General features: G+C 43.8%; 1 protein-coding gene across 4 annotated transcripts in view; it reads left to right on the forward strand.

Annotated features, from left to right (window-relative positions):
- Positions 1–2,922: 2,922 nt before the first annotated feature.
- The window catches only part of ENPP2 (ectonucleotide pyrophosphatase/phosphodiesterase 2), a 107,323-nt gene continuing 85,357 nt past the window's right edge, over positions 2,923–24,888 (forward strand). For 2 of the 4 annotated variants that reach the window (XM_058668523.1, XM_058668524.1), the window contains exon 1: positions 2,923–3,298. In XM_058668523.1, the coding sequence (XP_058524506.1) occupies positions 3,053–3,298 (246 nt within the window). In that variant the 5' untranslated portion in view covers positions 2,923–3,052. The remainder of the gene's footprint in view (positions 3,299–24,888) is intronic. The other 2 variants (XM_058668525.1, XM_058668526.1) reach the window with 1 other exon arrangement.

Below are 24,888 nucleotides of genomic sequence, written 5' to 3' on the forward strand. Positions count from 1 at the left end.
AATAAATAAACTAATGAAACCAGTAGAGAATAAATGGAAGGGAAGGAGGAGGATGGCTGACGAAAGGACATCCCAGAGGAAGTGAACAGAGACTCCCTAGCATGCAGAATGAGAGGCACCTGTGAGGTGTGAGTGGACGAGTCGAGAATACGAAGGTTTTCTGGCCCAGGAAAAGGAAGGAATGGTCCTCCTAGGAGCTTCTGTGTTGGTGGGACAGGACGCAGTTTTCTGAAGGAAAGCCATGTGGGAGTGTGCTCAGGGTCCTAAGGAGGTGGAAACACAGCTTTGTATAATAGGAGGCTGGCCGGCGGTCACTGGAAGGGCTGTGGTGGTGTTGAGACCCAGCCAACACTGCAGATTACACAACGGTGGTGCCTGCAGGCATGGCTGCAGCTGTGGGGTCTAACTCTAGAGTTAACTACAGTCTGGTGGGGTGCTCGTAGGTGGCTGTGGCTTTGGCAGGGCGAGGAAATGAACAACCTGAGGTTGAAAATAGATACGACCCGGTGATGAGTCTACTGCCAGAAGGAGACAGAAAGAAGGGCATGAGAGAACTGGATGAGAAGGGAATTTGTTGTTCCAGAGTGGGACATGGTGCACATTAAAGCAATGATGACTTTGTTTTGCGGAGTGCAACACTATGCCTGATAAAAAGCTGTGAGTTTCACCTACAGACTTTTATTTAGTTCTCTAACCAATGCCACACACCCCATTTGAATGATGAGAAAACTGAGGCTTAGGGAGGCTAAGCAGATTGCTTATACTTTTGTAGGTAGGAAGCAGCAGAAAAAAAAAAATGTCGCTGGTGAAGGAACTTCCCAATGCTACCAACCAACCTGTGTTGATCTCTGTCTCTCTCTATATATATTTTCTTCCTGTGGGGCAGTGTAGGATCCTGGCATCCTTTTCTCATAGGTAGATAACCCAGGGCTGTTTCTATCAACCCCATTTTGCACTATGGGATGATGTCCAAATTCCCAAGATGGATGCAGGAGACTGGTCAGAGGTAAAACTAACAGCCGTCTGGGGCCCGGCGGCATGGCCTAGCGGCTAAAGTCCTCACCTTGAAAGCCCCGGGATCCCATATGGACGCCGGTTCTAATCCCGGCAGCTCCACTTCCCATCCAGCTCCCTGCTTGTGGCCTGGGAAAGCAGTCGAGGATGGCCCAATGCATTGGGACCCTGCACCCGCGTGGGAGACCCGGAAGAGGTTCCTGGTTCCCGGCTTCAGATCAGCGTAGCACTGGCCGTTGAGCCTCACTTGGGGAGTGAATCATCGGAGGGAAGATCTTCCTCTCTGTCTCTCCTCCTCTCTGTATATCTGTAGTGAGCTAATGAGTTGATTAACACTCGTTAAACGGAGCACTCAGGAATCGGACCTGCGGCCATAGCACTTGGTCTAATCAGACTCATTGGCACCTTAGTGGTGCCCTAATGGGCTGGGGGGGGAAGAGTATATACAGGGGTAATAAAGAGAGGCTTGAGGAGAGAGACTTCTCCCACCATCGCTGGTCTGCGTGTGTCGGTGCTTGACCCCCGGACCTCCGCCTGACCCCCGGACCTCCGCCTGACCCTCGGACCTCCGCCTGACCCCCGGACCTCCGCCTGACCCTCGGACCTCCGCCTGACCCCCGTACCTCCGTCTGACCCCCGGACCTCCGCCTGACCCTCGGACCTCCGCCTGACCCCCGGACCTCCGCCTGACCCCCGGACCTTCGCCGTTTCCATGTTACCGGCTCAGCTGGCTGCGACATATAGCTGGCTTTCCAATAATAAATAAATCTTAAAAAACAAAAACTAACATCCGTCTCTCTCAACACAGGTTCCCACACCCTTTGCTCCTGCCTCTCTCTACTGTCTTTGTTTCCCTGGATGGATCCCATCAACATTTTGTGTATGCTTTTGGCTGTGGTGGCCAGGTCCTTCTCACGCTGCTGCCCCTGGCTGAGTTTTCCAAGTCCTTCACGACCAACAGCAGTTATTACCTACTCTCTCCTGCCCTCCTCTACTGTGAGAACCATGAGCATGATTTTCACCCTTCAACCTGTGGCATTTCTGCAGACTTCCACCTGCTGCATCTCATCACACCACGATTCTGGGACTCTTGTCTGTCTCCTTTCACCATCCCACAGCCCTTTCCCCTTTTATCACTAATACTTCACCAGCCGGAAGAACCCAGAACAAGGCAAGAGCAGGGTGACAACAGTACTTGTGTTGGACTCTGATGGCAGCTTCAGGAATCTCTGGCTGTCCCTCTGCTTGGCCAATCTGGTTCCCACACCTCACTGTGGCCCGGTCCTGGTTGTTTGTTGTCAGGCCTTTGGAGAAGAGAACCAGCAGATAGGAGCGTCTCTCTCTCTCTTTCCCTCTCGCTCTCTGCTTTTCTGCCCTCTGTTGGCACTGAACTTTCAAATAAAAATAAGAAAGTTTTAAAAAAAAGATCTCCAGCACTTACTTTTACAATTAAAAAAAAATCATGATTCGACCTGACGCTGCCTTCTATTCATTGTGTTACTAAATGAGCACAGGTTACCTGGGAGGGTGGTGGGCTGGTTTAGCGGCTGTGGAGTCAGAGCATCTTGACTTCACGTTCTGGCTGGGTGATGGGACAAATCTTTGCTCCCAGTTTGTATTTCTTTATGTTTAAGGCGGCAGCATTAGGAGAGCCTCCCACGAGTTGTTTGGGACAGCGTTATTATCAAAAGCCTTTTGTAAACTGTAGCATGCTCTAGAAAAATTAAAATGTTGATGTTCCAAGGATGTTCGAGGACCTTATACAAACGTAGGCCTGCCCTGATCTAACCCCACCAAGAGTGCATTCAGGCGACCACATGTGGCAGGAAACTTCCCTCCAGTGAAATCCTTTGGGAAACAGCGAGTGACTGCTCCCGAAGGCAGGAGACGCCACAAGCAGAATCGCGCAGCGCCTCTCCTTGAGCCATGAAAAATTAACCAGGCACTGCTGGGGGTGGGAATGTGAGTGACTGCGCTGGACACCCCGTCTTCAGCCTCGGGACACTTTCCTTCCCCAAAGCCATGTTAGTCAAAGGTCATGTGTGTATCTTGTCAAAGGCCAGCTTCCAATGGAATCACTGTCCCCCGGGGACAGCGGCCCCCTGACTACATCTGCATTGGAGAAATCCCAAAAGCAAACGGCCCAGTGCAAACAAGAGCAGTTCTCAGCCGCGGTCCCGGGCACAGCTCCCAGGCCCCCGGGGAGCAGCGGAAGCCGCGTCCGCAGCGCCCTGACCCGAGCAGGCACCAAGACGCCCGCAGCATGACCCGCCACGCCGATCGGGTACGGTAGGAGCCTCTCCCCACCCCGTCCTCCATTGCTGGGGCTCCCGAGCCTAAGTCGCTGCTCTGTCACACAGAGAAACCGCACAAAGGGCCTCCCAATTTGCCGGAAAAAGGTCCCTGTTGGGCTGCGCTTCCGTGCACTCAGCTGGAGCGATTTCCAGGCGCGCACTGGGGAGCTTAACTCATTGAGAGTGAATCCCGTTTCTGGAGAACAAACCGGTAGAATTCGCAAAGAGGGGTTCGGACCGGTCTCTCCTCCTCACGCCCCAGCCGGGGGCTGGCAGGCGGGTTCCGAAGGTCGGGACCTGCCCAGGGCGCTGGCAGCTCCTCCGGTCGGGGCAGCCAGGCCGTCCGGCTACTTGTTGGACATGGACCGGGCCAAGATGGGGTTTTTCAACCCATGGGTTGTAATGTGCTCTCTGGGCTCTGCACGTGGCTGTGAGGAATAAAGTATCCCTCCTCTTTTCCCTCCCCCTCTCCCCTTCAAGGGAGGCAGCTTCTTTTATCCCAAGAGCGATCCCCATTCAGGCTCTACAAAGGAGAGCCGTTGACCGACGTGCCTGCACGAATCAGGTGCAATCAGTACTCAAGGTCCTTTGCACTTTCCTGTTTGAATATGCGTTTCCAATGGATCCTAATTTTGGAAAGAATAGAGGGAGCTTGGGATCTGCACCGATTATGGGTGCTTTTGATCTGGACGTCTCCAGGGCCAACAGTTGGTGGGGAGCGTCTGCAGGGGCTGGCGCAGGGCGTGGGTGCAGCCTGTCTTTAGGTGCGGTGGGTCAAAGCGTTTGGGGATTGCTGGGGCTTCTACGCTGTGGTTTCAGTTTAACAGGTTAAACCCAGAGCCCCTTCTCACTGATAAAGAGAATGGAAACAAAAGCCTTTCTAGCGCTCAGCAGGGCCCAGAGGGAACCTGGTTCTGGTATTTACCTGTTTGTCAGTGTCCCAGTGAACTGGAGAGGCTTTCCGTACTTAACCCAGGTATTAATTCGGTTGCCTCTCCAGCTGCCAAATGGCTCTTCTCCTCTTCTCCCCCAGTAGCTTGAAAGAGTGGGAATAGGTGCTTCACCACCCGCTTGTGGTGTCACAGCCAGGCAGCTGCTTGCGCCCTCCCAGCTGCAGGCCAAGCTTTGTCAGAGCCATTGAAGAACGCTTGGTGGTTAAATCAGCGACCTTTCCAACCCTTTTGTCTCAGTCCTCCAGTTGAGTTGTTGGTCAATCCCTTGCTATTGTTGAGACTCTGTCCTGGTCTGTGACATCATTGTAGTTACTATTTTACACTGTCTGTGATATGGCCCCCAAAATGCAGCCTCTCCTTTCTTTAAAATATCAGCTCTTGATCCAGAATATGGCCATTTGAGCACCACTCCACCCCCCCAGAGCCCATTAAAGTCAACTTGTAAAGAGCTGAGTTGACTTCTCCCTCCTCCTGGTCCTGTGCCTCCCTTCTTGTCCCAGCCTCACCCAGCAAATCACTCTGGCTGCCTCCCCACTGCACCCACAACAAACACCACTCTCCATCAACTTCACCTGCTGAACATAGTTCACAAAACACACCTGGGTGCCATGGTTTCTGGGCAGGCAACATTTCCTCCAAGTCCATTCTGTTCACAAATTCCCATGAGACCTGCCCATGCCATGCCTGTGTCTTCCTTCCCCTTGGTGACAGATGGCTTTTTGCAAAGGCAATGTAATCAGAGAGGTCTTTGGAGGAAAGTATTCAGTGGGTTTTAGTTTTTTTTTTTTTTTCCCTTTTGAAACTAAAGTTAGAGTGTTCAGATTCTCAATGCCTTCCTTGTGCCTTCAATCTCTTCCTTTACCATTGACTCTCTCCACATTTTATGCCCAAAGTTTTACACATTTCTTGCACAAATGGCATACAGAATTAGGTATGATTGTGCCTCTTCTCGTGGGTCTGTGTCTTTTATTTTTCTTGGAAGGCTAGAGTGAAAGTCACTTTCTCTTGGAAGCTGCTCAGGCCATCTGCTCTGCATCTTCCAGAATGGACCCTGGGCCCTCCCAAGCTCTCCCGGCGCTTCCTGTATTTCCACCGTCAGAGTACTGTGAATTGATTTACTGCAGCCATCGCTTTACTTGCTTGTCCTCCACTGGTATATAAACGCCTCCATGGCAGGAATCAACTCTCTTTTTTTGTTTGTTTTTGGTCTTTGTATCTTTTCACCTAGTACGTACCTGGCAACAACTAGTGTGTTCCATGCATTCTCTTGAATTTGTGTATATTTTCTGTGAATGATTGTTATTATGTCTAGGCAAGGCATTGGATGACAGAGCTACAAAAGCATATTGGAAAATGATCTTTCAGAATACAGAATGTTAAGGTTCAACCGTGGTTATCAGGCAAAGCATGCTCTTCTGCTTCTGTAATAAAGGAAAGGCTTGGAGTTTGTGGATGTTTGAGATTAAGCTCCAGGTGTCTCGTCCTATCAGTTCCCCCCACCCCCCACCCCCCAGTCCAATCTCTATGTGCTTTTCTGCTGTTGCTGCCAACGTCTGTCTTAATCTTGTCCTTGACCAGTAAGAGCTAAGGAAGGGCCTATGGCAATTTGGCCTCTGTGGATTTTTGGAAGGCAAAGGAATCTTCCTGCTCCATGGCATGGTCCTGGCACGGGGCAGAGTGGCTAAGGGCCCTTTTAGGTTGTCTTAGGAGAGTCTTTGGATTAGCCGGCCCCAGACACGGCATTTAGGGCCTAAAACTACACCAGCAGGCAAGATCTCAAAAGTCTCTCTGGGAAGTGGGGGAGATTTTGGGAAGCTGGAGATGAGAAAACACAGTTTAGATGGTCTTAATAAAGAAATATGTGCTTTCTCAAACTCCAGACAGGGAAATGATTGATGACTAAGCTTTATAGGGAATTTTTTAGACTTAAAGTTGTTCTTAAACTGTTGGGACTGTGATCCTTTGAGAGTCACATGTGCAATACTCTTAGGAAAAAAAAATGTGTAAAACACAACACATTTCACTTTGTATAAACTTCCAGGGAGTTCAAATGAGTCTACCCCCCAGACCCCCTTGTGTTGTTATGATTCTCTGGATCAGAATTTCTAATCCAAGGATTAATTAATTCAACGGATATTTGGAAGAGGGGGGTAGATGGTGATTAAGAGCCAGCATGAGTCAAATTATGCAGGCTTCCTTGTTTGTGAGAATCCCAGGGTGATGGGGGCTAATGACTCTGAACTTGGAGTCACAGGACTGGGGTTCTTGTCCTGGTTCTGGCGATTGATAATTGTGTAATTTTGTTCCTGAGTGAGGGAATAGAAAAAAAGGATAATATATAGCGGAAGTTTTGAATAAAATACAACATGTGAACTCAACTGGAAAAGGTTATTAGGCAATAAACATTAATTAATTCAAAATGTTGACTTCAGGAGGACCAAGATTGTCTGATATTCTGGATGAGAAGGGTACATGTGAGCTGGACTCATGGTTGATTAAACATTTATTAAGAGAGGGCTGATTAGCAGATGCATTGACGTATGGATGTCTTTAGTGGTGTGCTACTAGATTCTGCTGGTTATTAAACATCACCTTTGCTCAGAACAAAAAAGCATAGAATGAGGTGTTTGATAGCTAGGAATAAGTCGTTGTCTGACTTTAATATTGTTTGTTTGTATACACATACAGAGACAAGTATAAACTGCCTTCTGTTTGAGTTCTAGAAGTCGACTCGGTATTAATGAGTGTTTATGTATGTATATGAGAGACAGGTGCTGCAAGGAGAGGACGAAGGAAAAAGGAGACAGAGGGAGTGACAGAGGGAGAAGAGGATTTAAGTTAGGGGAAGATTAGGAGAGGAAAGAACAGAGAAGAAAAGTTAAAGCATTAAGTAGTGACTTTACATGGTCAGGGTTTAGAAGGTTAAATTGACAATAAAATCAACACTGACATGTTTATTCTAACAAACTTGGAATTTATTTTAAAAAGTAATCTAGTGTTATAGATAATAAAAAGTGATAATCATCCAGATCACATTTTAAGCAATTACATTTTTTTTAGCAATTATGTTTTTGAGCACCTATTAGACAACAGTGCTGAAAAAGGCAGGCTTGCTCTCATGGGATTTACAAGGTAGCTGGGAGGTGTTAGACAAGGAACCAGGTGATTGTAATTTAGGTTCCTGAGGAACCACTTTGTATTTAATCCAAACTATGGTTCCAGGATAAACTTTTTATGAAAAGTGCCGTCTAAACTGAGACAAAAGGCATAGAAAGAATGAGAGGGCCCTGTGCAATAGCCTAGTGGCTAAAGTGCTTGTCTCGAACGCGCCCGGATCCCATATGGGTGTTGGTTCTAACCCTGGCAGCTCTACTTCCCATTCAGCTCCCTGTTTGTGTCCTGGGAAAGCAGTTGAGGATGGCTCCAAGCCTTGGGGCCCTGAACCCGCATGGGAGAGGCCCTAGGCTCCTGGCTTTGGACTGGTGTAGCATGAGCCATTGCGGTTGCTTGGGGAGTGAATCAATGAACAAAAGACCTTCATCTTTGTGTCTCTTCCTCTCTCTGTATATCTGACTTTCCAATAAAATAAAATAAATCCTTTTTTTTTTTTTTTTTTTTAAAAAAAAGAAGGAACGAGAGAGGTAAAGGGGGTGGAGGGACCAGAGCTCCAGGCAAAAGTGATATTAGCTGCAGTAAGCGGAGGGCAGGAGGGCTGTGCGGAGAACCAAAAGAAGCCACGTAGGGGGCAGGGTGGGCTAGAGCGACAAATGAGGGTGGGAGGAGCGATTAGGACGTCGTGTTGGAAGAGTGAGGAGCTAATAAAGCTAGTGAGCAGGATGGTGCCACCATCAGTTTTGTGCTTTGGAAGGATCATACTGGCTGCGGTACAGACAATATGAGGGAGGTAGCATAGCAGGAGAGATGTGGACAAATGTATAGACAGTGACCATGATTAGGGTGCTGGCAGTGAAGATGACGAAAGCGGGACAGCTTAAAAGCTAACCTGGAGATATAAGGACACCACTGACAATACTTTGGGAAGGATGGGTTAGGACAGTACAAAAGGGACTATTTAGAAGGTCACAATACATCGAGCCTTCTAGTTTTCACTGTAAGGCAGAGGGAAGGTTTGCACTGTGCTTGCCTCTGAGATGGCCAGACCAGATAGCTGGAAGATACAGGGAGATAATTTGCAGCTGAATACAATGAAGAATTTTCTAGCAGCTCTTCCGGGGTAATGAGCTCTTTGTCTTGGAGAAATTTAAACAAAAGCCTGATAACTATTCCAGAAAAGCATGGAATAGCAAGAATTGGATTGCTGGGTAGGAGGGTGCTGGCATTTTCTTTAAATTTCAAGATGTCAAGATTCTGTGTATGAAGTTCAAATATCTGAACCTGGCAGTTAAGGGTTCCTGATGATCAGCCCACTAATGTTGGCCCTGGTGTTGGTCCCAGTTCAGTCCTAGCGTATACCTGTTGTTTTCTAGTTTTCTAGTAGCTATTATCATTGTCCCTTCTGCTGTTCATGGGGCTCCTAGCCTAGACAATATACTTTTTTCTAATCAAATCCCTGACTTAATTTTTCTGTCCCATTCCCTGGGATTCTTTCAGGAAATGTCATGGGTCACTCAAGCTAACCTAGTTGTTGCTCTCCAAAGACACTGAGCATCTTACTATGAGTATGTTTACTTAGGTCAGTTCTCTTGTCCCCACGTTCTATAGAGCTCAGTGAAAGTAAGTCACGCCAGGAGACACTGAGTGCTTCATCAGATCCTTCTTTGTCTTTTTAAAAATGAAGCCTCTTTATGGCATGATACATCACAGTGCATTTCATTTAGATGTATTTATTTTTATTGGACAGGCAGAGTTACAGAGAAGGAGAGACAGAGATCTTGTAGCTGCTGGTTTACTTCCAAAATGACCACAACAGCTGGAGCTGGACTGAAGCCAGGAGCATGAGCCAGGGACTTCTTCTGGATCTCCCATGTGGGTGTAGCGGCGCAAGGACTTGGACTAGCCTCTGCTGCTTTCCTAGGCCATAAGCAGGGAGCTGGATTGGAAGTGGATTTGCTGAAACTTGAAGCAGTGCGCATACGGGATACTGGCACCACAGGCAGAAGCTTTGCCTGATATCCCACCATGCTGTCTCCCTATAATTATTTTTGTACTTAATTGAATGTTTCTCCTAAAATATTGTCTCCCAGAAGGACAGTACTAAGGTCTGTGAAAAAAGACAGTAGCACATTAGGTTAATGGTGTTTTATCTAAAACAACAGATTTTACTTATTTAGGAGTAATTTTTAATATGTTATACATGCATTTTGTATTGGTGAATATCCTTTCTATATTTGTTGCAGACATAGTTTTAAAGCCAGTATCATACATATCTTCCTTTTTATTTGACATTTTGCCAAGTCATAGTATCACCCCCCTACCCATTATGTTTGTTTTTAAAAGCCTGACCTTCAATGGGTAAATTCTGTCCATTCTGTAGCTATTCATGGTTTGTTTTGCAAACTCCTGTGGCTAAGCTTCAGCCTGTCCCCTGTGCTATGATGATTTACTCCTGAGACAGCCGTGCAGCTATTCTGCAAGTGACATTGGCTTTTTCTTAAATGGAAAGATAGTTTCCATGACTGATGAAAGAATATTGAACTGCTGAGAAAGCATGAGTTTAAAAAGATGTAATTTTCATTCAAAAATTATGTTAGAAATGGAAAATGGAATTAAGATGTTTTTGATATAAAAAATTTAAATCTATGCATAGTTTTCTTCATCATATTCTTTTTCCATGAATTTTTCAAGTGTCCTCATGTAAGTGTATGTGCGCACTTATTTTTATATATGCACACATAATAACCCATCATTGCGTGGGAGTATGTCATTTGGAAAATCTCAGCAATCTCTAGGCTTGGTACAACAGCATTTGATCATTGATAAATATGTTTCTTGGACAAGTAATTGAGTTTGAAGTCAAAGCTCTGATGTCTGTGTACGAACATGAGACAGATTTTTGTCTGTGAGCTGATGATAAGGGAAAATGGTGACAGACTTGTTGCCAAATAGAGATAATTATCTGAAAGGAGAAAACACCAGCTAAAGTTCTGGTGTTTGGAGATGATAGGAGATCATAAGCTTGGACTCTTATTCTAAAGCAAATATTCTGTCATTTTTAGGAAAATCAGCAAGCAGTGCAGAAGGGAGAATCAGGCCTTGATGCAAACACTGAATGTGTCTCATCATGTTTAAAAAAAAACTTGCGCATCTTTTTTTTTTTTTTTGACAGAGAGAGAGAGAGAGAGAGAGAAAGAGAGAGAACTAGAGACATCTTCTATCTGCTGGTTTCATTCCACAAATGCGTGCAACTGTCAGGGCTGAGTCTGATTGAAGCTGGGACCTGGGAATTCAATCCAGGTTTCCCTTGGAGGTGGCAAAGACTCAAATACTTGAACCATCACCTGCTGCCTTCCAGAGAGAACATTAGCTGGAAGTCGGAAGTGAAGGCAGGGCCAAACTCCCATCTCTGCGTGGTCATTTGTCAACCAAATAAAGGAAAATTGTCATAAGGAGTTATATCCCCAACATTCAAACTTAAAGCATTCATAAAAGTTCAGCATTTCAAAATATCACCTCATGGGAGATGGGATCTTAATAGAGCTAATCAAACTGAATTAGGTCATTGGGATGAGCCTTAGCCCAATCTGACTGCTGTCCTTATAAAAAGAGGAAATTTGGACATTGATCCACAGTTGGAAGGATGATGATATGTGGAGACACGGGAAGGGATGGCTATCTGCAAGTCAAGAGGACAGCCTCTGAAGAAACCAGCCCTGCTGGCCAACACTTTCAGGTCTCCAAAATGCAAATGAATGCATGCCTGTTGTTTCAACTGTCTCATCTAGGAAACTCTGTTACGGCAGCTCAATATGAGAGAGGTCATGTATGGACAATGATGGTATCAATTAACACAGCACTGTTTCACAGTCTCATCACCAGAGGCTCTGCTGTTGCTCCTCAGAACTTTCAGGTGACAGTTTGTTCAAGTTCTGTAGTTCACAAAGCCTTTCTATACTCATCCACTTTGACCTTGACCAAAGCGTGCAAGATGAGCGCTATCATAATCTGTTTTACAGACAGGAAAGAGTGCTGCAGAGAACTCAGTGGGTTGGTCAAGGTTGCACAGCTTAGAAATGGTAAAGCTGAAGCACAAAGATGGGTCCGTCACACTAAGTACTGCCTTCTTTTCCATTTAAACATGAAGCCTTCCAAGTGCAAGGACATGTCATCTTCCTCCTTCACTGTTTGAAAAGACATGATTAATGGCATGCTTTGCTACTTTCCCTTTTCAACAACCCCCTTGTACATGGTTTATAAGCACATTTGTCAGAATATATCTGAAGCTTGAAGACATCTACCCCACCCCTGTCCTCATCACCAAATATTTATCAGGAACCCTTGATTTAGCTTCTGGTATTTATGTATACAAAATGCTTCTTCTGTACTCTTGAGATTTGTTTACTGATGCAATGGGCTTTCTCGGTACACAGTCTGATTACTGACAAATCCAACTAGAAAATTTTGGGTATGATTGAGTTTTTCCATCATTAATACTGTTCACATATTAATTCAACATAGTGACACAAGGGGCGCCTAAAATTTTCCTGGAAGCTGCTTGAATTTAATCAGCAGGAACAAATTCAAGATTATTGTGCTTTTTCCTTGGGTGACCTAAGCTTGTTTTGGCACCAGGAGTGCAGAGCGCTGGGTTGTCTCACAGTGTTACAGTGGCTTTGACCCAGGGGATTTATTAGTTTTGAACCTTGGAGATAATTCCATAAGAATGCATTTCTTTTCCTTCCAGAAAGAACAAAACATTGTTTGTATTGGGTTATCCTTCTTTGTCTGATAAAACCAGTAATTCCCCAAATTCTGGAACCACAGAAACCAATAGGTATGGCCCTCAGTTTTAGCAAAACAAAAACATAGAATTAAATTGTGAGCAACAATAAAACTCCCAAGATGCACCAATTAAATTATAGTCTCAGATGATCAATGAATAACTTTTAGCATAAGTATTTATATAAGATTGAAAAGCCTACAAATAAATATTGCTGAATTACCCATCTATAAGAATTTTCATTGGGGGTGATGTGTTGAGAATTTTTAAAAGATATTATTATTATTTTATTGGAAAGGCAAATATACAGAGAAGAGATAAAGAGAGAATAAGATCTTCCATCAGCTGGTTCACTCCTCAAATGTTGCAACAGCTGGAGCTGAGCCAATCTGAAGCCAGGAGCCAGGAACTTCTTCTGGTCTCCCATGCGGCTACAGGGTCCCGAGACCTTGGTCCATCCTCTTCTGCTTTCCCAGACCACAAGCAGAGAGCTGGGAAGGAAGTGAGCAGCTGGTATACCAAGCAAACTGGCACCCATATGGGACCCCAGTGGATGCAAGGCAAGGATTTAAGCACTAGGCTATTGCGCCAGGTCTCAGAATTTTATTTATTTATATTTTAACATTTCATGCATATACCTAAGTGAGACTCCAGGGGTCACTGACAAGATTACCTTTCTTTTAGATGATTGGGTTATGTATTTATTTTGGTCCAGGTTGGAAGCAGCAGGCCTCTTGTAAGGGAGCTACAGTAATTGTATCCTGTTCACGACTTATATGACTCATGCAAGACATGTATTTTGTTGTGCATTCCTGAAAAACAGAGGTTGGCAAACCATAGCCTCTGGTCATATCTTGTTTTTTGATTATTTTTTGTTTGTTCTTGTGAAGCATGTGTTAAAATTTTTATTTCATACACTCAGGGCAAATGATAACAAAAGGAAAAAGCTGGTTTACAACATCCTGGCTTAGAGATTGGAAAGGATGTCTAGGTTGGTGGAGTTCGCAGCTTCCACCGCCTCAACAGCCCCTGGAGGCTTTACCCAACACCTGACGCATGCCGTTCATTAGGTCTTCTGTGCGCTAAGAATGGACATTTCTAAGTAGCTCCCAGAATATGCTGGTGCTTCTGGACTGGAGATCACATTTGAGAATTTACTGGTCTAGACCCTAAACAAGGTCATGAGTCTGTCTACTTGTTTATGTAAGTTATTGCACTACTTATTCATTTGAGAAATGATGTCATTATTTGACTGGTTTCTTTCACTAAGCATACTGTTTATAGTGAATTCATACTGTTACAAATGATAGGATCCTTTACTAATGGGTGGTAGTATTCTATTGTGTTTGTATACCAAAGCACCTTTTTTTTTTTTTAAAAAAGATTTGTTTATTTTGATTGGGAAGTCAGCTATATAGAGAGGAGGAAAGATAGAGAGGAAGATCTTCTGTCCATTGATTCACTCCCCAAGAGGCCACAACAGCCAGAGTTGAAATGATTTAAAGCCAGGAGTCAGGAGCCTCCTATGGGTCTCCCATGCGAGTACAGGGTCCTAAAGCTTTGGGTCATCCTCAAGTGCTTTCCCAGATCACAAACAGGGAGGTGGATGGGAAGTGGGACTGCTGGGATTAGAATCGGTGTCCATATGGGATCCGGGTGTGCAAAGTGAGGGCTTTAACCGCTAAGCTTCTGCGCTGGGCTCCAAAGCATCTTCCATAGCCCACGGTCAGAGTTCCTCAGCCAGGAAGCTCCTAGAGCATGGCAGGCGACCGTACTTGCCAAGTGTAACAGGGAAAGCACATTCTGGTTTCTAAGAGGTGACTTTGGTCTGTTGGAGATATTAGGAGTTGCTCACCAGTGCATGCTGGGCCTTGAGCCTCTTCTTGTTATTGTGGGCAGTCCCACTACCCACTCGCAGTGGCTCTACGTTAGCTAATAACACAGTCAGGGCTGCCAGAGAATGATCACCCTAAATAATACAAGATAAGCGATTTTCCCCCAGAAACACTTCAATCTATCATTTGATCTTGAGCCAAACCCAAGAAAGACAACTAATTCTTTTTTCACCTGTATTCCTTATTCTCCAAGATCTATTTTGAACTCAGTATCACTCAGCCCATGCTATCTGTGAAGGATGGTAGAATGGCCTGGTTAACTTGGGGGGATTTGGAGATAAGTTTGTCCCTTGAGAACCATTATGGGTAAAAGGGATGCGAAGACAGGAAAAAGTTGAATGTTGTTTCTGAGCTACCCATGGGTAGTGTGTACGAGGCCCCTGAGGGCCAGGAGGCACCGAGGAGGGGATTGTGTGAATGCGCAGCAGTCTTCCGCTGCGGTCTCCCCGGTGGGTATTTCACCAACTTATTCAAGTGACGTGATGGGCGCATCCCCGTCTGCCGGCAGCACTTGTGGAGTTTGCAGATCAGTGGGAGGGACACAAATGACAGGGGATGGAGAGTGCTTCAAGGTACACATGCATGGGAGGAGAAAGAGAAACGCAATGGGAGGAAGGTGGTGGGCAGGACAGGCACTTCCGCGCTGAGGACTAGATTTCAGTGAGATGAGAACCAGGGACACTCAACCTGTTACAGTTTTCAAATTCTTTCGGCTAGCAAGTGGCACCTAAGTTTGAATCAAGTTTTGATCAATTTTAAGAACAATATATGCTTTACTAAATCTTAAACGACTGCGTACTCTTCTTAAACTTGGCTGTGTTATATTCACATGAAACAAACTGAACAAGAAAAATAATTCCTCCAACTCCCGCATCCTGATCGTTTGCTCTGGGTTAGCCATGATGTGCATGTAAATGCAAAATGCAGAACTCTCCAGTGCAGCTGTGGGCATGAATGCTGAGGAATGTTGAGAAAAGCATTGTTGGACTGGTGTTGGGTGAATGCAAGAGTCCCCATGCTCTTCCAATTCATCACAATAACTTCCTCACATCTCAGGAGTGAGGCTCATTAAAATGCAGGGCATGTGCATTCCACTTGTTGATTCCTTTCATTCTTAGACAAGCACAAGTCTACCGAAGGGGTAAACATGTCTGTCCAGGTCACAAGTTAGGGTGGGTATTTCAGGGACGTTTGGCTGATGTTAGCAAGTTGTTGCATGGTGGATCCTGAAAACCATGCGGCTGTGCAGCAGTGGAACAGAACGGATCGCAGTGCAAATCACATGCAATCCAGAAGCCATCTTTGTATGTATGTAGATTTTGGTCTGTCTGTCTAGTGGGGCTGGACTGAATACAGAGAAATACATTTTCTATGCCAGATATTGGAGAACTTACAGGAGAGGATGAAGATATAATGTTTGCCCTTGAGAAACTTGAATTTCATAACACTAAATTGAAAATACTTGTTCCAACACAGCAAACTTAAAAGAGGAAGCCTGTGTGCTATAAAGACCATAGATTTCAAATCGGGGCTGGGTTTAAATCCTCTCTTCACCACTGACACACTGTGTGCCCTTCATCAAATTATTTTGCTTCTCTGATTCTTGGCTTCTGTACTCATGAAATAGAATCACATAACTACTTCATGTTAACTAGATGGTAATTGTTATAAATATTGTTAAATGTATTATATTGTATTTCTTATTGTTAGAATACAGCAAATTCCTCTTCTATTGCCAAGTGAGTTAACTTTGGGCAAATTGCTCAGACTATTCATTGATAAATGAATGAATTGATAAAATGGGATAATTCCAACTACCTTATTGGTTTGATTCAAGCGCTAACTGTGTTCTGGCATCCCTCTTAGCACTCTCTTGTATTTTTTTACTTTGAGCTTTCATTGCCAACCGACATATTGGCACATCTTAATGTCTTTTCCACTGTGAGTCGACAATTATTCTGTTAGTTGCTGTTGTAGAACAGTGCCTGAAACACAGGAGACCTTGAGCAAAATATTTGCTGACTAAATATAAATGAGTTAATGAGTGAGTAAGTGACTGAGTGATAAGTCTGTGTGAAATGTTTAGCAAGTGGCAGGCTCTGGCATGTGATGGTGGCTACTCGCTGCCACTGTTATGATTAGAACATGATGAGTGCTCTGAGAGCCTCAGCACCGAGATGGCTCCCAGAATCTTTATTCTTCATACTGATTGTAGTTAAGTGAAGCAAGGTCATAGTTAATAGTAAGGCTGTTTGATGTTAATTTCAGAAATAAGGGTGCCAGAATTCTTTTTTTTTTTTAAATCAATGTTCAAGGAAAGTGATACTTGCAGAAAGAGAGGGAAGACAAGGAAAAGGGGGAAACCATTATCTTTTGTGAAATATTTTGTTACATGAGACCATTGGCTGCAAGCCTGTGAGTGAGATTCCTCAGGACCAAACTTAGAAAGTGTGTACAACCAACTGTGTCTGATGATACAGAAAGAATCTGTTGGCACAATGGCTGCATCCCACACTTGGTGTCAAAGTGAGAGACTCTCCTTTACAGAAGTTATACAGTTTCTGAACTATTGAAGGCACTAGATAAAAAAACCTCTGAGCTGCCCTCCAAATGAGAGACTGGGGACATTTCTCTTTAAGGTAGTGCAGCTAAATGAATCACAGAGTAGCATACTATAGCAAGAAATATTTGGAACCTAGACTCCGGTTGAGCACATGTGAACTTTAAGGGTCAGTTCTCTCTCTTGCTAGTTGTGTAAACTTGGGCACCTTATGGAAACTTCTGTGAGCGTTGGTAAAAAAAAGAGAAAACAGCATCAGCTTCACAAGATTGTGTCTGCTGCGTTCTAGGTGTTTGGTAGATGGTCCTGATGCTATTAACAATGAATTCTATATGGATTATTCTCATGAGTCCCTACGACAATCCTATGAGAAAGGTACTGTGTTGTTCCAGTTTCTCATGTGAAGAAATAGAGATCTGGAGAGGTTTCCTAACTTAGTCAAGATCACATAGCAAGCAAGCATCCAAGTCATGATTCTAATGAGCCGTGAGAGTCCCGGATTTTAGTAATTAACAAGTTGTATAACATTCCTCCTAAGAGCAACAGAAGCTTAGCGGCACAAAGGGTCGTCCAGAACTTCTGCGTTCTGTTGCATAATATTCTGGTGGCAATCTGAGGTTATTGAATTTCAACTAAGCAGTGACTCTGTTTCCAAAGGATTGCGAGAGACCTATAATAAGGCTTGGGAGGTGATGCGGGGGTAGCTTGCTTTTATGCCTGCCTGCTAGACCAACCCTCAAATACGGTGCTTTACTTCTTGCTTAACTTCATCCAAGAATTATGTTTTAAAGGCTGTTAGTTTCTTTAAAACTAGCTTTCAGTTTTAAGTCTTATTTAATGCCTTGTTTTCGAGATTTATTTATTTTTATTGGAAAAGCAGATCTACACAGAGAAGGAAAGACAGAGAAAATCTTCCATCTGTTTATTCACTCCCCAAATGGCTGGAATGGCTGGAGCTAGGTCTACCTGAAACCAAGAGCTTCTGGGTCTCCCTTGGGAGCACAGGGTCCCAAGGGTTTGGGCCATCCTCTACTACTTTCCCAGGCTACACAAGCAGCGCCCATCTGGGGTGCTACTGCTGCGGGCAAATGATTAGCTGTAATGCTACTTTACCAGCCCCATCATGAATTTTTCGAGCTATCAACTAGAATGTATGACTGCTTGACTCACATTCTTCCAGTGGTTTCTCACCCAAAATGAAGCCTGAAGCCTGCATTGTGACTGTGAGGTCCCGTGTGAACCAGCATCCGATTGCTTCTTGGATGTTTTCTCTGCTTGTCCTCGGATCTCTCAATCCTCCCCCTGCTACACAGGACTGCTAGAACACACTTCCCTGCAACTGCAAGGGCCCTTGCACTTCTGGCTCCTCCCTCATTTCTCCTGGGTGTCTGGTCACACGGCATTTCCTTGAAGAGAACTTTACTGCTACTTGATTGAAAGGAGCTGCACTTTTCACTCTGTTGTTTAATATCCCTTATTGTTTATCAACTACCTGACGTTATGTTTCTGCTCCTACTCAAAATACGTCATCCAGGGGCTGCATCTCCTGGGACACCCAGAGTTCCATACATAAAGCTGAGTGGATGCATCTAACAAAGGATTAGATGATAAGGATGCTGGTCATCCTGGCCATCACCTTTTACGGTGCTGTCTTGTTTTGTAGTGGCCTCCTCAAATGAGATGTCCTTTTTCTCTCCGAGATGGATAGGATCTAATAGTGAAGCCTAAGGGGGAAAAAATGAGGTCATTTATAGCTGTAGTCAGCATGGCTTCAAGCCTGTAGTAACAGACATTTCCTGGTTTCCTTTTACAAGAATTATCATTCCTGTTAGTCTTGCCTAATGTGAAGTTGTCTAATTGAGTTTCGCGCGCTATTTTCAGAATGTTAATCTTTGTAGATTTTAGATTGTTCTCTCTTCCCTCACTCCTCCTTTACTTTTAAAACTCTTTTAAAAAATATTTATTTGTTCATTTATTTTATTGGAAAGTCAAATTTATAGTGAGAAGGAGAGAAAGAGAGAACAATATTCTAACTACTGCTTCACGCCCCAAGTGGCTGCAATGACCAAAACTGAACCCATTCAAAGCCAGGAGGCAGGAGCGTCTTCCAGGTTTCACATGTGGGTGCAGGGTCCCAAGGCTTGGGGCCTTCTTCTATTGCTTTCCCAGGCCACAAGCAGGGGGCTTAATGGAAAGTGGAGCAGCTGGAACATGAACTAGTACCCATATGGGATCCCAGCACGTGCAAGGTGAGAGGACTCCAGCTACTAGGCTACTGTGCAGGGCCATTTGGGCACTATTTTTTAAACTTGAATTTAGCCTGTCAAGAGATCTTTGAATTTTCGCTTAGCCATTGGGCTTTAGTTCATGGCAGCCAGCCTATCATTACAGCATTGCATTGAAGATTATACCCTTTTTAAAAAAAATTTGTTTATTTTAATTGGAAACTCAGATATACAGAGAAGAGGAGAGACAACTGATTTACTCCCCAAGTGGCCGCAGTGGCAGAGCTAAACCAATCTGAAGCCAGGAGCCTGGAGCTTCTTCTGGGTCTCCCATGTGAATGCAGAGTCCCAAGGCTTGGGGCCATCCTCTACTGCTTTCCCAAGCCACAGATAGGGAGCTGGATGGGAGGCAGGGCACTGGGATTAGAACTGGTGTCTAAATAGGATCCCAGAGCACACAAGGTGAAGGCTACTAGGCTAGTGCATCGGGCCCTGAAGATCATATCCTAGATCCACGCTTCAGGAATCTGGAAGCTGTTCTAGCTCTCTCCTTCTCTGATGTCTTCTGAGGCTTAGAAACTGTAGCCTGGGCACTGAAACAGTGTTGCAGAAGATCTACCATTTCCTCCACCTTCTTGGCACAGAGCAACAGTGATTTCTGTTTTACAAATGTTGTGTGCATAGTGACAATTGTATCTGGCAGACTCTGTAAACTCCATCTTTAGTCCATTCTGCAGAAACGCTGTAGGAGAGAGGGCACCCTGGATGTGGGTGAAGCAGAGACGGTAGGAGCTACCTGTGTCCATTGCACATGTCTTGGTAGTGTATTTAGTAAGCTGTTGACTTCCTGCTGGGCACTGAAAGTTTTATAGCTTGAAATTCATAACCTCTAAGATGATAATATTAAGAGGGGTTGAGACTTTGGGGTGGAACCCTCCTGGATGTTTTCACCAGACCCCTGGGAGACTCTTATCCTTTCCATGATTTGAGGTTCCAGTGAGAAGACAGAATTCTAGGAGAAAGTAGGGACCTTCATTAGATGCCACTTTCACTGTCTTCTTGGTTTTTGAACTTCCCAGCCTCCACAGCTATGAGAAATAAATTTCTGTGGGATAAAGAGTTATGCTGTTTTATCATAACAGCTCAAATGGTCTAAGATATTTGTCCACACTTTATATTTGAAACACACTTTTTATCTCATTATCCCTCAGAGAGTAGTACTCACTTCAGCAAGTATTGGTGAATATTGGAGTGGGTGCTTACTTAAATTGTGTTGAACTACTACCATGTGAGTCCTTAGAACTGTGATTTTACAAAGTTCAGGGGGATGACAATACGACCAGCCTTCTTCCTGAGCACTTAGGAACTTTGAATTGGTGCGAATAGGATGTCCAAACTCTGGTCAGTTTGTCATTAGCAGTTAATTCTTCTTTTGATTTATAACAGCATACCCTAGGGTATAGTTTATCTTCTGAATTAGGAAACATTTTCATGTATTAAGATTCATCAAATATTTTTCAGACTCTTGCTTGTAGTAGGCCGAGTTTTCTTTCCCCCAGAAGCCAGTTGAAACGGCCATTCCTTGTTGTCCTGGCCAGATTTTGTAAACTTTTTTGGCGAAATGCTGGAGAGAACAGGACTCCTTCACTTCACAGGTGTTCGGAACTGAGAAAGTTGACTGATATATTTGAGGCAGGTTTTCACATGTTGTCAAAGATATTATGGTGAAAGTTTCATGAATTTGAAAGAGTAAATATATAGACATAATCCTAGTTGCTTGGCAAAAATATAAGCCCTTGGTAAATACCAGGTACCCCCGGAGACACAGCCTACCTTTCCCTTCCGTCACTTTTCTGAATGTTTAAAGTCTTTGCTCCTGAAGTTTCCTCTGCCTGCAGTGCCTCTCCTGTCCTTATCTACTTTCAATAGATCTGTGTGTAACTCAAACACTGTCTCAAGTGTGTCTGCTGTGGGGCTATGCAGACCCAGCGGGAGGTATTTTAGCTCTATGACACTGCCAATGGACATCCTTTCGTGTTTATAAATTGCAAAGTGAAAGGAGTACATGTGCTTTGATCCCTTTTCATGGGATTTTTTTTTTTTAAAGCAGTATTCTGCGACTTTAAAGCCTTATTGTTCTCAAATTTCTATGACTAGGCCAGAGCTGGTAATCAGATCCTGTTTACAGTGCTGCTATGAAGATTCAAGATGTTGTAGTTTTGTAGCCAAGAACTGGATTCTGGTCTAGGCTGTTGCACCTGAAAGTAACATGAAACGTCATGTATGACGGAGGGTCCAATTGCTCACAGCGCATTTGAGGATATCCTCATTTACAAAACGAGGTAGAGGCTTTATTAACACAGGCTGCTAAAAGATGTCTGCATCATAGCTCCAATGTTCTAGCTCCCCTGTTAAACACCACGTTGGGTGGGTAACTGGAGTGACTCCAGAGGCTATTTTGAGTACTGAGAACTGAACATCATGCTTAAGTCCTTGCTGAGGAGAACTCCAGAGATGAAGTCTAGATGCTTTGGAATTTGATTCTCTGCAGGCACAATCTTGCTCACGTTTTTTGAATAGCATATTTTAAAGATGTAATTTATGCATTTTGAAACTCATTCTTTAAAACTGAGCACTTTACTTGCTTTTAGTATATCCAAAGACATGTGAAAACTGTAATTTTAGAATATTTTATCCACACACACACACGCATCCCAAGTGCACTTCCCACTCTGTAGCAGTCACTTCTACCCTCACCAGGCAACCACTAATCTATTTTCCTTCTCTCAGCTATATTGTTCTAGATGCTTCCTATAAGAGAAGCAGACAAAGAGACCTAGCTTGGGTGACGAGCTTCTTCCACTTGGCATGATTGTGTCAAGGGTCATCCATGTGGTGGCATGTATCAAAACTCGTATTCCTTTTTGACTGCAGAAGAGTGTTCCATTAACTGGTTATTCTTCATCTTGCTTTCCCATTCATCCGTTGATGATGCTGCTATGAAATTTATGTTGAAGTCTTGTGGAAGCATGTTGAATTTGTCCTGGATACACAAACAATTTTGTAATTACTAGGCTGAATGAAGAACCATGTGTTCCCACTTGAGCAGCTGTCACATTGTTTTCCACATTTGCTGCTTTACCTTGCAAGACTACCACCAAGTGTGAGGTCTTTAATTTTTCCATGTCTTTTCTAACACTTGTAATTTCTGTCTTTTCTGATTTAGCCCTCCCAGCGAGTGTGTAATAAAGTCTTGTCATTTTGAGCTATAGTTTCTCTAAAGACTAATTATGTTGAGTGAACTTTCATGTGTGTATTGCCCATTTGTATGTCTTCCTTGCAACAAGGTTTGTTCTAATTGTTTGGCAATTTAAAAAAAATGGACTACATGTCTTTCTATTGCTAAACTGTGAACATTTTTTGTATAGTGTGAATATGAGATGCTTACTAGAGATACGATTTTCAAATATTGTCAACCATTCTGTAGGTTATTTTCAGCTTCTTGCCATCTTGGCAATAATGTCCCAATTCATGAACATGAATGTCTTCAGTTGTTGTTGCTGTTTCTTTTTTTTTTTTTTTGTAATATGTAATATGCTTCTGTGTTGCTCTTAGTGAAAAATATTTTATTTTATCTTTAAGGTTTATTTATTTTTATTTGAAAGGCAGATTTACAGAGAATGAAGGAGAGAAACAGAGAGATTATCCAACCACTGGTTCACTTCTTCCCAATCGGGTTACAAAGGCCAGAACTGGACTAGTCCAAAGCCAGGATCCTGAATTTTTTTTTTCTTTCAGATTTCCCATGTGGAGGCAGGGGCCCAATCCATGCGGATTGGAAGTAGATCAGCTAGGACTCAATCTGGCCCCCTTATGACTTCTGTCACTTGCCAAGCAAAACTTCTGTCTTCTATCAACCAACCTGCAGAGTTCCAATAGTTTTTTTCTCTCCATGTATGTCTTTTTATGAAGAGTTTGTATACATAATCATGTATTCTGATTTTATTTCTTTTACAAATGTTTATGCACTTATTTTTTGAGGGGCAGAAGAAAGAAATGAGAGGAGAGATGGGAGGGAGGGAGGGAGATGGAGAGAAAGAGAGAGAGAGAGAGAGAGAGAGAGAGAGAGAGAGAGAGATTGTCTTCTATTTTTTGCTGGTTCACTGCCTAAATGCCTGTAACAGCCAGGTCTGGAGCCAGGCTGAAGCCAGTAGTCAGGAATTTGACTGGGATCTCTTGTGTAAGTGCAACTATTTTGCCCACCACTTGCTGTCTGATAGGGAACTCAGAACCACAAAGCTTGAATCAATAGTAGAGTCAAGGCGCAAAAGCAAACATTCCAAAATGGGATGTTGGGGCATCCCAAGAAGTAGTTAATTGCAAGTCATAGACCTGCTCTGAGATAATTTTGCTTTTTCCCTTACAGCTTGCATGGCCCTTTTTGATTGATTATTTATTTATTTGCCTATTGCCCTGATTGGAAATACAATGTTGAACTGGAATGGTGAGAGCAGATACTCTTGTCCGACTCCTAATCTTAGGAGGAAAGCATCTAATTTTTTTGCATTAGTTATGATGATGTTAGCTGTGAGGTTTTTTGGTAGAAGTTTTTTTTTTGGGTAGAGGAAGTTCTCTTCTATTTCTTGTTTGTTCAGTATCACTAGCTGCTGCTTAGTTGCAAGGGGGAATCACAGACATGGCAGTTTTGCTTCCTCTCCAGAGAGTATCATTGTGTTGGTAAGCATGTGATAATGCCATTCCTGTAGAAGCATAAACTTCCTGTAGGTTAGAGTTCAAACACATATGTGGAGTTGAAGCTCAACTTCCCCGGGGCTTTCCAATACTAATAGAGCGTCTTTATTATTGTAATTGAAACCTGTGCTTTCCAGCAGTTTCCAGAATCACTCCACCCTCTGCCAAATAAGGACAGCTCTCTTTTCTCTTGATGCTAGAGAGAATGCAGAAATACTGGCTTACAACATTATTGACTTAAATCAGCATGTAATTTCTCTGTGAATTTGTGGATTTTTGTAGAACCAGTGCTACTATCAAGCACTTGTTGCATGATGAGTTTTCTGGAGGATGCTGAAGGACATGGTAGCAAATGATACACATCTTACTCTTCAGTAAGATTTCTGGCTAGTGTTTGTGTGACTTTTGTCTTAAGCACTGAGCTTCTTGCTTAACAAGCATTGTGTCATTTGTCTTTCCCTCAACCCTGCATGATATGAACTATTCCTGCTTTTCAAAACAAACTGGTATGTTAGCCAAATTAAGCAAACTCTTCTGACTGAAAGCAAGAGACCGACATGTGTGGCTTCTAGAATCCTAACTCCTAGTCTCTTTAAGAGGTTGTTTCTCCTGTTCTGTGGGACTTGACCCTTTCCTCGCTGAAACAAGAAATCCTTTTAGGCGGGGAAGTGGTGTGAGCAGAAGTCGGTGCAGGATTGAACTTTGAACTCTTTGTTAAGAAGGCTTTACCACAGAGAACATCTGTGTCACTTGCCAGTGAAGCATCCAGGCTGAGGGAATCAGATTTTGGTGTATGTAAGTCAGGGGGTGGGAGCATTTAAATGTTACAGGAAAGAGACTGCATTTAGTGCAATCACAGAATTAACTTCTTGATCTTTGTCTACAGAAGTTACATCTCTTCAAAGGCCAGGTTTCTGTGATGAGGCCATTAGGAGGAGATGCTCATTGAGCTCTGACTCCTCTCCCAATCTGAAGTAGTGAAGCTCCGACTGTAGATGTTTGTATTCATTTTATGATTTTATTTGATAAGAGAATTTCCATGCTTAAGAAAAGGGCTAAACACCACAGACTTAGCTCAGTAATCTTGGTTATGTGTAATAAAACAGGGGCTGTAAGTAGCAGAGTTGGTGAACGTCAGAGCAAGGCTACAACTTGTGTTCCTCGGTGCCAGACAGTTCACTCAGCACGTGTTTGTTGCCTGCCCGTCATCTGGCAGGCTGCAGGCGTAGCTCAGTGGAGTGCAGGCATGATCAGTGCCTGTCTTAGAGGAAATCACAAGAGACTGAGCTGCCCAAACA

Source organism: Ochotona princeps, chromosome 9 (assembly GCF_030435755.1).
Source record: "Ochotona princeps isolate mOchPri1 chromosome 9, mOchPri1.hap1, whole genome shotgun sequence".
NCBI classification, from domain to species: Eukaryota; Metazoa; Chordata; class Mammalia; order Lagomorpha; family Ochotonidae; genus Ochotona; species Ochotona princeps.